We start from the raw sequence: 15,000 nt of genomic DNA, 5'->3' as shown, positions 1-15,000 counted from the left end.
TCCTAACGAGGATGAGGAGGGGGACGACCCCCAGTCAGGTTGCATTCTGGGATTTTTTATATTATTACATGGTCTTGTAATTTATCAGGCTGCAGGTAGACAAAAGCCCTTATATGAGGAGTGATCAAATACCGTGTGTGTGTGTGTGTGTGTGAGCGAGTTAAATCCGCAGAGCAAATGGAGCGCATGTTGAAAGTGGGCGTGTCCCGGGGGCGGAACCTCTCAGCTCTGTGGCATCGGTTGCCCAGCAACTGAGTCTCAAAGCTATTTATATTCTCATCTCGGGCTCCGCCCACTGACTCCAGCGCGCACGCAGGAAGCACAGAGGAGCGTCGAGGTGGAAAATGGGATTTGGATTTGCTTCCTGCCGTTGGTTTCAGCGCACAGGGTTCCCTCGGCGAGTTCGAGACGATCCAGCGTGGCCTGGATTTCCACTTCGGCCGCGGTGAAGAGACGCCAAACTGTGCGCAGAAGAGTCCACGAGAGCACAGTCATATTGTTTTGTTTAAATTCATTCTGATGTGCCAGTGAAGGAGGCGTGGCCTCTGTAGTTGTCAGTCTCTTTAAAGGAGGTGTGGCCTCAGTGTCCGTCAGTCCTAGAAAAGGAGGTGTGGCCTCAGTGTCCGTCAGTCCTAGAAAAGGAGGTGTGGCCTCAGTGTCCGTCAGTCCTAGAAAAGGAGGTGTGGCCTCAGTGTCCGTCAGTCCTAGAAAAGGAGGTGTGGCCTCAGTGTCCGTCAGTCCTAGAAAAGGAGGTGTGGCCTCAGTGTCCGTCAGTCCTAGAAAAGGAGGTGTGGCCTCAGTGTCCGTCAGTCCTAGAAAAGGAGGTGTGGCCTCAGTGTCCGTCAGTCCTAGAAAAGGAGGTGTGGCCTCAGTGTCCGTCAGTCCTAGAAAAGGAGGTGTGGCCTCAGTGTCCGTCAGTCCTAGAAAAGGAGGTGTGGCCTCAGTGTCCGTCAGTCCTAGAAAAGGAGGTGTGGCCTCAGTGTCCGTCAGTCCTAGAAAAGGAGGTGTGGCCTCAGTGTCCGTCAGTCCTAGAAAAGGAGGTGTGGCCTCAGTGTCCGTCAGTCCTAGAAAAGGAGGTGTGGCCTCATTGTCCGGCAGTCTTAGAAAAGTAGGTGTGGCCTCAGTGTCCGTCAGTCCTAGAAAAGGAGGTGTGGCCTCTGTGCTTGTCAGTCCTAGAAAAGGAGGTGTGGCCTCAGTGTCCATCAGTCCTAGAAAAGGAGGCGTGGCCTCTGTGGAGGTCAGTCCTAGAGAAAGAGGTGTGGCCTCAGTGTCCATCAGTCCTAGAAAAGGAGGCGTGGACTCTGTGGCGGTCAGTCCTAGAGAAGGAGGTGTGGCCTCTGTGGCTGTCAGTCCTACTGAATAAGGTGTGGCCTTTCTGTCTGTCAGGCATGGTCTTTGTGTCTATCAGTCTCTTTAAAGGAGGTGTGGCCTCTGTGCCTTTCAGTCTTTGTGAAGGAGGCGTGGCTTCCTCTGTCTGTCAGTCTCTTTGAAGGACGCGTGGCCTCTGTGCCTCCACCTCCTAGTAAAGGACTATTTCCCACCTTTGAAAGAGAGATGGGCAAAAGTTGAGTATAGAATATTATTTGGACCAAAAGAAAGATTTTAACAAACGTGATAAAATAATGCAAGTAACAGAGCGTAGTAGTCCTCTCTCGCTCCGTCTCCTCTGTGTTTAATACAGTAGAATTAAAGTGAAACTCGGCGTAATACAAACACATGGTTTTAGCGTTGTCCTAGCGATGGTGTGCCCGTTGTAAAAAAACAAACCCGTGAGGGACTCGCGCTACTGAGAGCTAGCGCTGTGAACAATAGGTGTGATTAAACAGGAAGACGGCTTTAAAAAAAACACACCACTGAGAGAAAAAGCGTCTGATGATAAATAAGCGTCCAAACACGTGACGTGTGATTAGTAACGGACGTTAGGAAGCAGCGGAGTGGTCATCAGAGCGCTGATTACGGCTCTGGAAAAAAAACAAATCGGCACAAGAGTACGGCGTCTGACCCCGAGGGGGAGAAAAATACCGAGGAATCGAGTGGTGATGAAGAGACGCTGATGTGTCTAATGGGGAATTATAAACGTGCACTCACACACACACACCTATGACCTCTGCTCAGGTTCGTTAAAATCTTTCTTCACGAATAGAAATCCAATACAGCGTGTATATAGAAATGCAGACTCTTTTATTCGTAACATGAAGAAGTTTCTCGCAGCGTGTGATCACAAAATGGCGGAAGTCAGAGAAGTTTGCTTGGCGACCGATACGGAGATTTACGGCGGGGCAAATCTGGCAAGCAGTTTGGAAACAGAATGGACGAGTACTGTTCTTTAGAAAAAAATCTTCTAAAGCTAACTGCTTACACAAGCGAAATAAGTCAGTAATCAGCGTGAAAGTCGCTGTTAGATTTACGTAACTAGCGTCGTTGGCGATTAGATTAGCAGCTGGCTAACTGTACTCGCTACGTACACTCTCCAGAGGCACCAGCTGTGTCTGCGACTTCCTTCCGAGCTTTGTTTTTGTTCGTAACGGCGCTACACGTTTACGGTAAAAGCATGAGACCAAATTATGGCCTGTAAAGTTTTTCTTCCATTTTTGCGCCAACTGATTGCACGTAGGAACCGAACCGCGAAGAGGACGAACGCGCGCGTGTTGCTTCGCCACTTGCTAACGTGAACGTAGCTTAAAGCTCATAACCGACTCCAACTAGGAAAAGCAAACTCAACTCGTACCTCCTACTTGGAGAGTCGAGAAGGTGTCCTCAACCCCCGGGTTCAGGATATGACATCATATCAACATGGCTGATGGCGTGGCTGAAGTAGACATTTATAATCTACTATTAAATAGTAAAGATATAATAAAAAAATATCTCTCTCTGTCTCTCTCTCTGTCTGTCTGTCTCTCTATCTCTGTCTCTCTCTCTCTCTGTCTCTCTCTCTGTCTGTCTGTCTCTCTCTATCTCTGTCTCTCTCTCTCTCCGTGTCAGCCAGCGCAGCCTGGCCGAGATCACCGAGCTGATCCACACGGCGTTCCTGGTGCATCGTGGGATTGTGAATTTAAAGGAGTGGACGTTCTCAGACGGGCCGCTCAAGGACATGCAGTTCGGGAACAAGATGGCCGTCCTGAGCGGCGACTTCCTGTTGGCCAACGCCTGCACAGGATTGGCTCAGCTGAACAACACCAAGGTACGTCATCCCGACTCGAACACGGTCACGTTTACATTTAAATCTGCGTGCGCAATATTCACATGACTGAATTTGCATAAAAGGTTGACACTCTGTGAAGTCCAAAACGTGCTGAGGGGAAAAGGGGAGTAACCATGGTTACAAGACCGTTCCTTTTTGGGTGGACGTAAACAATTCACAGATTGTGACGCAGACCCGTGGAAACCGGGTTAGTGCGCGAGTTTAATTTCAGTCCAATTTGATTTGTGGTGTTTTTCAGCAGCTGACCAGCACTTCTGAGGAAAACGTCTCTATTCCCAATCATTTTTATTGCGTAATTTAGTTTCCATGTTGCCTAGCAACTAGTGTTTACAGACTTTTCTTATTACACAGAAAATATGGCACATTTTACCACTTTGCTCTCACATTGATAAGCGTGTGAGTGTGTGTGTGTGTGTGTGTGTGTGTGTGTGTGTGTGTGTGTATGTGTGTGTGTGTTCTTCTGTGCTGCAGCAGCATATGTCTAATTCATCCCTCATTAAACTCTACTGTTAACACACACACACACACAATTTAGATGCCATTTGAGGTCGCTGTGTCAGTTTTTATTCTAGTCACACTGAAGGAGGTGTGGCCTCTGTACCTGTCAGTCGCAGTAAAGGAGGTGTGGCCTCTGTACCTGTCAGTCGCAGTAAAGGAGGTGTGGCCTCTGTACCTGTCAGTCACACTGAAGGAGGCGTGGCCTCTGTACCTGACAGTCACAGTAAAGGAGGTGTGGCCTCTGTACCTGTCAGTCACACTGAAGGAGGTGTGGCCTCTGTACCTGTCAGTCACACTGAAGGAGGTGTGGCCTCTGTACCTGTCAGTCACAGTAAAGGAGGTGTGGCCTCTGTACCTGTCAGTCACACTGAAGGAGGTGTGGCCTCTGTACCTGTCAGTCACACTGAAGGAGGTGTGGCCTCTGTACCTGCCAGTCACAGTAAAGGAGATGTGGCCTCTGTACCTGTCAGTCACACTGAAGGAGGTGTGGCCTCTTTACCTGTCAGTCACAGTAAAGGAGGTGTGGCCTCTGTACCTGTCAGTCACAGTAAAGGAGGTGTGGCCTCTGTACCTGTCAGTCACACTGAAGGAGGTGTGGCCTCTGTACCTGTCAGTCACAGTAAAGGAGGTGTGGCCTCTGTACCTGTCAATCACAGTAAAGGAGGTGAGAGTCCTAGTGAAGGAGGCATTGCTTCTGTGGCTGTCAAAATACCCTTTCCTTCTTTCACATTCTCCGTACACACACACACACACACACACACACACACACACACACACACCAGTCAGAGCTGAGTTAAATGTGCATATGAAAATAAACCCTTTTCCATCTGATTTACTTTAAACATAACTACATACACACACACAGAGATAAAAGAGAAAAGTCGGTCTGAGGTCACTGCTGTGTCTCGTCCTTAGATTGAAGCACTGTCAGACTTATATAGAAATCAAACTCTGGGTGTGTGTGCGTGTGTGAGGCCAGTGAAGGTTATCTGCAGTCCACTCTCCTATATCGCTAAGCAGATCATTGGTGCAGATATTGCTGGGATAAACAACACTTACTGCTCTGTGTGTGTATATGTGTGTGTGTGTGTGTGTGACTGATCTAATCAACAAATCAATACCACACACACAGGGAGTGTCAAACTAGTGTTTTAACGTCAAACATCTCCAACGTGATACCGCGTGTTCCGGAAAATTCTCTCACGCCTCTCAGATACTTTGGAAAAATATTTCAGTAAATTTGGAAGAAACACCTGCAGTTGTGGGCAAAAAAGGGAACAAGGAGAAATGTACCTGTTATTTACAGATTTTCAGATTGAAAAACAAAACGAAAAGCAAAAGTAAAATGTCAGACACAGAATATTACACCTGACTTTTGTTAATGAAGAACGTCTGCAAAACCTAACGCACCAAATTGTCTTTCGCAGTGATGTTTGTTGGTAAAGGAGACCTTGTATCTGTACACACGTTCGACTCACGTGAATCGAAGAACGCGCGTCGTGGTGGCGTCACGTGACGCGTCTCGGCCCCCCAAAGAATTGCTCGTTGTTCTTAATTTGTCCTTACGAGTCATTCCACCAATCCCTGTCCCATCACACAGCATGGAAAGAACGGGGCGGGGCTTGTAGAAGATCAACAGACGTGAAGATCGTGGCTACGAAGATACGGGTCGTCTACGGTGTGTACGCGGTTGTACGTCAGAATGAAAACCGTCACGACGTTAGCGTTGTTCGCAAACACTGCAGGTTCAGTTCGGGCCGAATGAAGCGTTTTGCAGCTTCTATCGATAAACGTGTATAAAACACGATTACGTGAGTTAGAGATGGTTTCAGTCTTAGCCGAGGTCTATAAGTCTGTTCTGAAAAAACGGAGAAAATGCCTTCAACGTTTTGTTCTTTGCAGCGTTTGAGGTTGATATTTAGTTTTTATGTTTTATCAGAAGTGTTGCACAGCGACCCCTGGTGGTGCACGAAGGAAACTCAGTCTAGAACAAATTCTGTGACTTCATGTTACATGATCTTTACAGTATAGTTCTGACTTAAACATCCCCGTGCCCGAGTTTCAGTCAGGAGTTGGCTGTGTGGGATAAAGCGAGTCCTATTATGAGACAGCATTAATACATCTGCCTTCTAAGGGTCCTTAATTTGAAGACGTCAATCTCGTAATTCCGTTCTGGAATAACGTTTATATCTGGAATATCGGCACATGTCTATTCGAATTCTTCATCATCTTTAGCAGACACGTTTTAAGGAATATTAGAACGTTGTCCGAAAACCAAGTAACATCACGTTTTCTGCTTCCATTTGATACTCCCACACACACACACACACACACACACACACACACATATGGATGCGTGTGAGTAAAGATCACAGCTGTGTTTCTGGTGTGTACAGTAACCCAACCTGTTGTGCGTTCGTCCGTGGAGATCAAAGACCAGTGGATGAACGACTGGCAGGAGATCGAGCCGTCGCGTCTACACGGATAAAATGGTGGATGTGTTAAATTACACGTACAAGATTTCCACCGCTGGGTTTAAAAGTGATCTTGCCAGATGTTACTTTAGCCCAATCGAAGCAAGACCACACTAGGCCAGGAGGACGTTTTTAAAGACCAGCTATCTCCAAAATATGTGTCTTCAAATCCACTGTTCGCTGTTTCAACTGCAACATAAATACATACTTCAGTCCTACATCAGACACCAGTGTTCTCCAACACACACACACACACACACATCAGCAAACACCATCAGACACCAGTGTTCTCCAACAGACACACACACACATCAGCAAACACCATCAGACACCAGTGTTCTCCAACACACACACACATCAGCAAACACCATCAGACACCAGTGTTCTCCAACACACACACACACATCAGCAAACACCATCAGACACCAGTGTTCTCCAACACACACATCAGCGTTGTATAATACACATCAGCAAACACCATCAGACACTGACAAAACCTCTCCAATACACACTGGCAACAACAAACACTACTGTTCAACCCCAAACACCAGCATTACCTAATAAAACACTTACTGAGGTTCTCTGGCATCAAACACCAATGTTCTCCAGACAACTAACAAACACCAATGTTCTCCAGACAACTAACACCAATGTTCTCCAGACAACTAACACCAATGTTCTCCAGACAACTATCACCAATGTTCTCCAGATAACTAACACCAATGTTCTCCAGATAACTAACACCAATGTTCTCCAGACAACTAACACCAATGTTCTCCAGATATCAAACACCAATGTTCTCCAGACAACTATCACCAGTGTTCTCCAGATATCAAACACCAATTTTCTCCAGACAACTATCACCAATGTTCTCCAGACAACTATCACCAATGTTCTCCAGATAACTAACACCAATGTTCTCCAGATAACTAACACCAATGTTCTCCAGACAACTATCACCAATGTTCTCCAGACAACTATCACCAATGTTCTCCAGATAACTAACACCAATGTTCTCCAGACAACTAACACCAATGTTCTCCAGACAACTAACACCAATGTTCTCCAGATAACTAACACCAATGTTCTCCAGACAACTAACACCAATGTTCTCCAGACAACTAACACCAACATGCTGTGGACATAAAACATCAATTCTCTCTGGACATCAAATACCAAAAGTTCTCCAGACATTAAAGACACCCATGTTCTCCGATCATAAAACACAGACATTCCCTGGGCATTAGACCTGAACATTCTGCAGCCAACAGAAACTTTCCCCAACCCACATTGACATTCTCCACCAGCTAGCATACATGTTTCCATTTCATCATAACATTCGTTAGAAATGACCAGGCGAATTGATCAGCGTGAACGTGGGAGAACATTCTAGAAACTTTCCAGCCGACGCACACGCAGTTCCGACACGTGGACACAACTCTTGGTTTTGTTGGTGCTTGTTTGATCGGTGTGCTCTCGGCTGTAAAGCGCGAGCGCTTTAGCTTGCACAAAGGAGGCTTAGCGCTCATAGCATCCGCAGTAGCGTTACGGTTAGCACCAGGCCATTAGCGGCACAAATCAGTGAAGCTAGCAACGCAGCTGAGAGCTTTTTTCATCCACTGAGTGATCTGTGATGTGTACTATGTGGCCTTGAGTGGGTTCCTGGCTTGGTGTGTGTGTGCGTGTGTGTGTGTGTGTGTGAGTGGGATCCTGGCTCGGCACTAGCATAAACGGTAAGGTGATCCGGACGAGGTCGTCTCCTCTTTCCTCCCTCGCAGACCTGTCGGCGAAACGCGACACCGGCTGGATTTGGGAATGAGACGAGGCTGAGGGAGGAGGGCTTATCTGATACTTTCCGAAAAAAGCCCCCTTCACGTCGCACACACACACACACACACACACACATTAGCTTCTCCCCTGTACTGAGCGTTCGAGGCAGCACATCTGGTAACACTGTAGGAGCATTGTCCTTTTCGAGCTCTGGGTGAAGGAGTCGGATTGCCTCAATATTTCCTCAAGGATCCGGTTACCTAAAAGGGCAGAGACGGAGGGAGAGATGAAAGTTAGAAAGTAAGGAAAAGTAAAGCGGGGGAAAAAAAGGAAGGAGAGCCAAAGAAACAGAGCTATGTAACTAAATATGAAATATGAAAAAAAAAGACAAGTGTCTGGACTTAATGATCCACTGCTCTCGTTACCCCCCCCCCCCCCCCCCCCCCCCCTTTCCACAGACGTCCTCTTTCACAGATGAGTCTTTCAGAAACGGCGGGAAAGGCTGATTAAAAAGGCTGCGTAAAGGAGAGCAAGAGATGGAGGGAAATGGATACTAGGGTTAACTCGGTGGAAGGACAGCCTCTGGGTGGATTTCAAAAGCGCCTTCATATATCCAGGTTTAAGAAGTATCAGAGGTGCACCTTTCTCCACCAAAACAGTGAAGTGCTCCATCCGATGGAATCACTCACACACCCGATTTCCCCAACATCACATTCAATCACATCCTCCACCAGAGCCGAGGTTCTCAATCGGATACAACACACACCAGACGTTCTCCATCCAACACCCTTTTTTAAATTCCAATTCTCATTGGGGTTTGTTTTTTTTTTCCTCAAGAGCCCACACACTAACCATGTCCAACAACATCTAACTAATTTCCAATATAGAACAGCGTCCTCCAAGAGCCACACAACGATCTCCAACACCACCAGCATTCCCCAAGAGCCACACCGACGATCTCCAGCAAGCCCCAGCATTTTTCCTACAGACCAACACGTTGACGCCATCGTTTTCCACTTCCACTGGATGGATGTCAGCATTCTTCATGACGCACCCCGAACGTTTTTCCATCCCAACGTTTTCTGACCCAGCAAACCCACACTCGTGTTCTCCAACAAAAACAGTGCACCAGTGTAGTCCATCCAACACCCACATTTTCCTACGCACACCTCCAGCAGGTTCACGCAGAAGTTCTTCAACAGGCACACTGTTGGAATATGATGGAATGCAGGAATACACTATGGATCAGATTCCAGTCCACAGGGGCACCAAGCACTCACTCATTCACAAGTAGGCGCGATTTAGGGTCACCAGTGTACCTACTGGCATTTTGGGAGACTGGAGGGAACTGGAGAACCCAGAGGCGTGAACGTGCCAAAACCCACACAGACAGTGACCTGAGCTGAAGTTCAAACCAGGAACCGTGGAGCTGTGAGGCAGAACATCACCACCTGCTGTACCACCATGCTGCCCTTACACACACACACACACACACACACACAGAGCTCCAAATAAAAACGATATACCAAAGGTGTTCACGGCAACTTTTTCCACATTTCTAGTGTTCCCCGACACGCCATTCTGTCATCAGCGTACCATTCGTTCTCCAACAGATTCGTTAAAAAGACACGTAGCAAGCGGTGTTCCTCAGCAACACACGCCGACGATTTCCTCAGCAAACCTACATCACCGATTTCCTCAGCAAGCAACCACCAACGTTTTCCTCAGCAACACACGCTGACGATTTCCTCAGCCAGCACACCACACGCTGACGTTCCCTCCAGATCAGTGTTCTCCATCATATACCTTCGATGGGTAATCGCTGAGTTCAGCAGAAGTTCTCCAGATGTTCACCACACAGTGCGTCTAACAGGAGCAGATAGTAACGAAGCTTTATTTTTTTTGAACGATTCTGCGGGTGGTGAGAGGATGAGGAGCGCGGCACTCCGGGAGAGCCACAGCTTCTGGGTTTGGGTACGTTACAAGGACGCCCCCTAGTCGGCTCGATCTAGAGCTTTATCGGGCACTGACGGACGGAGGCCCCCGGGGCAGACCCGGGACTCGCTCACGAGATTACATCTCGCATTTGGCTTGGGGATGTCTAAGGGTCACTTAGGAGTCTGGAATCTGTGGCCGGGGTTCGAGTCGTCTGAAATGACGCTCTGGACCTGTCGCCATTGTGAGGCCCACCAGGAAAAGAAGGAACGCAAAATGTTTACGATGACCACAAATATCAACGTCCAGAGCTTAATAAACACACGCAAACCGGAGGTGCCGACCCCTCCCCTTTTGAAATAGTTTGCTAATCGGGATTCGTTAGAGTGTCACGGTGGAAGTGCTTCCGGGATTGAAGTCTGTCCCGTACGTCCGTCTCCTTCTCGGAAGAGCGTCCGTGCTACAAGTTCCTCGTCACACCGAGGAGTTCGTTTGCAAATGCACCTGAAACGTTGATTTTTCTTTTCCTTTCTCTCCACGGTATACAGTATCATGTAACCGTGATAGACATTCGGTCAGTAATGGCGGTGTGAAATGTGATCTCGGCACACGCTTAATTCCGAGTTAAGATATCGGGTTCCGGTTTCGGAATCAGATTTGTAACGTGAGCGTTCTCGGACTCGCCGTCTTCCCCTCGGTCGACTTGGTGAAATGTCACAAATCTCATTTGGAGCGAGCCCTACAACACTTGTACACTTTTACCTCTTGTCTTGTTTCGATTTCTTTCTCACTTTCTGTTCTTTTTAGACTTTTTCTCAGCTGTGTGTGTGTGTGTGTGTGTGTGTGTGTGTGTGTACGTGTACGCGCGTGTCCGAAGCCTTATCAATCCCTCAGTTATTCGGACGCTTGACTGACCATCTGTTTAATGTGTGTTTCGGTCACTGTATATCTCCTGTCTGATTCAGAACCTCCTCAGATGAAGTGGAACACGCCCAGGACGTCAGGGCGAGTCACATCCTGCTTTAGGAGAGCTCTAGGAGAGCTTTAGGAGTTCTGAGCTGTGATTTTTTTTTTTTGGTTTAAGGTGGTGGAGCTGATCTCCAGTGCCATCGGAGACTTGGTGCAGGGCGTGTACTACGAGAACTCCAACTCCAACTCCGCAGAGGTAAGACGGAGGGACGGGCGCTGGAGTGACGGCACAGATCCATCAGGAACGCACACTTAATGTGTAAATGTCTGATGAAAGTCTATTTCATCCGTTTGTTCTTGTTTGTTTAATCTCGCCACGTCGGATCCAATCAGACACGATTGAAATCCAGAAACGCAGCCGTACGGGGTTTTGGTCAAGGCCGAGGTTCGAATTGATATTATAATATCGATATTGTGAGAAATTCTTATCTCGCAAGACGCCATTCTTTTACGTTTTGAAAACCTTTTTCGATAACGGTTACAAACTTAAATCAAGAGTCTCGTCAGAAGCAACTTTCACATGTTTCTCAGAAATGAATCGTGTTATTATTATTAAATATTATTATTATCACTAATAATATTAGTGTCATAGTAGAAAACAGCAGTGTAATAAAATGTAAATACGAATGTAAATAAATATCAACAAAACACGTTTTTAATTAGAAATGGAAAGGATTTGGAATAAATTATGTAATATTTTATTATAATCTTATGTTTTATATGAATAATTTGGAATTCATTCATTTAGTTATTATAATGTGTAATAAATACGGTATTATTTATACTGTTTAATATGAATAAAATTCTGTAACTTCATTATCATAATGAAATAATGAAGTAAGTAGGTATAAGAAATGATGATGATGATGATAATTAGCTAGGTTTGATTGGTTTAGAGAGTACATCTGAAAAATTATTGTTGTTATTATTATTATTATTATGCAGTAAGTTTCCTCCTGTGTATGAAGATCTTGAGCTGGAAAGGAAGAGTGAGGGAGGGAGAGAAAGAAAGAAAGAAAGAGAGAGAGAGAGAAAGAGCTGGTGAGGTCGTGTTTCTTTTCACCCCTTTTAGCCAAGAAGATTCCGAGCAGGAGCGCGAATCGCTTTCCTCCTCAAATCCGGCTCCGGTTACACACACACTCCTCCTGCAGTGTTTAGTGTTTATTCCCCGTGTTTCAGACGAGAGGGGGACAGGTATTAAAACGAGACAACTCGACCCAGAACTTTCTCTCTCTCTCTCTCTCTCTCTGTGTTTTGGCTGAGGAATGAGGACGTCGCTCCGGTTTCTTCATCTTCTGGAGGAAATTCTGTCTTTCTGTGTCTTGACTGTGTTTTGAAGCTGTAGATCAGTGAGAGGATCCTCAGATCACATATCACTTTCTCTTCTTTTGTCTTTTTTTCTTTTTTAACTATAAAGCACACGTTATTCCCAATAAATAATAATTCACTCATGTAATCATATATGTCATTGTTTAGCTGCTCTACCCATAACCAAAATCTCTAATAAACAGTATTTAAGTTAGCCATTCACCTCGATCACATCAGCACACACACACACACACACACACCAGTCCAAAATTCAATCCAAAGATGATTTGAAATCCCACTTGAATTCAATCACATTCGCAATCGTCTGTTTACAGAATCGTTCCGAACGAGTGCCGATGCAGCTCCGTCAATCCGATCGAGTCAAAAATGACCAAAATCATTTCTTCATTTCATTCTTTCCCCTCTAAATGTTTAAAAAATAAAAATTATAATTTATTTATATTTATTCTGAATTATTCCAAATAAACAAAGTCACTAATTACACTTGATATATCTTTACAAATGTAATATTATTACATTTAAATCTGAATTATGCACAAATTATTATTATTATAATGATGATTATTATTATTAGAGTTATTATTATTAGAGTTTTTATTAGAATTATTATTATTATTATTATTATTATTATTATTATTAACCTGCCTTACCTGTTAAAGAAGATGTTATTGATGATATTGTTATGTTAAATCCAATAATAATAATAATAATAATAATAATCATGTATTTTATTTATGTAGCAGTCAAAAGAATAAAAAATCAAAACATCAAATAAAATGGAGTACAGGATATGGGGAAATAGTATCAAAAAGGAAAAGGAAATGTATCAAAATAAGATATATGTTCTTTAACATTTCAAACACTTTTTTTTGTTTGTTTGTTTGTTTTAATAAGGGAAAGCTGTCGATGGCGTCATGGGAGGACCAGGCGTTCCTCTCCCATGGTGCATTGCTGGCTAAGAGCTGCCAGGCGGCCATGGAGTTGGCGAGACACGACGCGGAGGCTCAGACTCTCGCTTACGAGTACGGAAAACACCTCGCTCTCGCACACAAGGTGAGGAAACGGGAGGAAGGAACGATCGCATGAACACACACCGGAAACAGGTGTGTGTTCGGGTCCTCCAGTAAACCCCTTGACTTTATTCAATGCGTGAGATCGATAAACCGAATTTCTCAACAAAATGCGCTTTATTACTTTACATCAACGCGTGTAAATAAATCTCCGCATCGGAATTAGACGCTCCTCACGGCGAGGAAAGTTCATTTATATTCCACGTTTACGTGTGCAGAGGAGATAGAAATGAAATGAAACGTATAGGATTCATTCGTTATCGTTAAACGTGTCGCAGAGGTAAAGTTGTGGGCGTGTCAGATCGCGTCATGATTGACCGCCATGTCTCCATGGTAACTCGTCACAGTGCGAGTACCTAGTGTGTAAGAATAACAGAGCGAAGCTTTCACATCACTTTCATGTGTGTGTGTGTGTGTGTGTGTGTGTGTGTGTGGGGTGTAGCTGAATTTGGACCTGCAGCCGTTCATGAAGAGCGGTTCCGACCCGGTGGTCTTCTCTCTGGACTCGGCTCCTGCGGTTTTCCACCGGCTGATCGTCGGACACGAGATTTGGACGCGCCAGTTACAGCAGGTATCGCGCGGCGCCCCGGAATCCCGGACTCTGATTGGTCAGAAGGTGTCGAGTGACGTCTTGTAACCGCAGCTCTGACAGTAGCGCGGGTTTATTTATATTAACGCGCTCGTCCTGTAAGGAGAGGTTTATTCAAGGTTTAAGGAAGGAGTCTCCAGTGTCAGCGCTCCGTGAGAGAGAGGTGAAGCTGTAGCGTGAATGTTTACAGGTGTTGATTCACGTCTCTCCGTCTCTGTCGCCCTCCACAGGCCCAGATCTCCACACCACAGACGGATTACTCGAAGGTGAGTGTCTGAAGAATCGGGTTTTATTCGGGCGCCGAAGTTCACGCGCCCTTCAACCGGGCTCCGATGAAGTCCGTCTGTCTTCACCATGAAACAAAAACTCGACAGATATACAACTATAAACGTTCTCACATCTCAAACGGCGTGACCTTGTGCTAGGCTTTGCGTTCGGAGCGATGGACAGGCGCGTGGAAAGATGCCGAGGAGCAGAAATAATGGGACGCTTCAAAATTGACCAAACAGTAATAATAAATGTAAACAAAGGGGTACAAACTTTCGTGTACTCCCTGCACTTAACTGTATTTGAAAGATCAAACACTGAGGATAGTCATCGTGAATCTAGAACCGCTCGTAGGCGGCCGGTGGTGTTCACGCAGCGGAATTAATAAGCAGCTCCATTTAAACACGATAGTAACACGAGGTGATCATTTCTTTTACACCACGAGTCTGTTTAAAGTGTGTTTTTGGGTGAAAATGAACCGTATAAGTTCATCCTGATAACTTTAATACGGATCTGCGGCGTTTACTGAACCCACGGTTCATTCTGTATTTGTTTTGGGTCTGGTATTAATCACCTCGTTAATTATTCCTTACTTATTAAACGCATTAAGTATCACTAACATTACTGAGAGAAACGACTCGGGTTCAAACGTCTGAACGAAGAGGGGTGTGTGTGTGTGTGTGTGTGTGTGTGTGTGTGTGTGTGTGTGTGTGTGTGTGTGTGAGAGAGAGAGGTGTCTGCTGTCTGTAACCGATAGTTTAGAAATTTGGTTTCCAAAGTCGGGGGGACAAAAGAGAAAGAGAGATACATGATGCAGGGATATGAGAGAGAGAGAGAGAGAAGGTGAGACAGATGGAGGGATGAGAAGGAGGCTGGATGGGTGAGAGAGAGACTGAT

General features: G+C 45.6%; 1 protein-coding gene across 3 annotated transcripts in view; it reads left to right on the top strand.

Annotated features, from left to right (window-relative positions):
- Positions 1-15,000, top strand: part of pdss2 (prenyl (decaprenyl) diphosphate synthase, subunit 2) — a 34,453-nt gene that overhangs the window by 15,464 nt on the left and 3,989 nt on the right. For all 3 annotated transcript variants that reach the window (XM_017464101.3, XM_053679313.1, XM_053679310.1), the window contains 5 exons: positions 2,983-3,181; positions 10,964-11,044; positions 13,072-13,230; positions 13,690-13,818; positions 14,067-14,102. In XM_017464101.3, coding sequence (XP_017319590.2) covers positions 2,983-3,181; positions 10,964-11,044; positions 13,072-13,230; positions 13,690-13,818; positions 14,067-14,102 — 604 coding nt within the window. The remainder of the gene's footprint in view (positions 1-2,982; positions 3,182-10,963; positions 11,045-13,071; positions 13,231-13,689; positions 13,819-14,066; positions 14,103-15,000) is intronic.

This window comes from Ictalurus punctatus, chromosome 3 (assembly GCF_001660625.3).
Source record: "Ictalurus punctatus breed USDA103 chromosome 3, Coco_2.0, whole genome shotgun sequence".
In the NCBI taxonomy this organism is placed as follows: domain Eukaryota; kingdom Metazoa; phylum Chordata; class Actinopteri; order Siluriformes; family Ictaluridae; genus Ictalurus; species Ictalurus punctatus.
The sequence above is the reverse complement of the archived record's forward strand: the minus strand, read 5'-3'. Positions and strand labels throughout refer to the sequence as shown.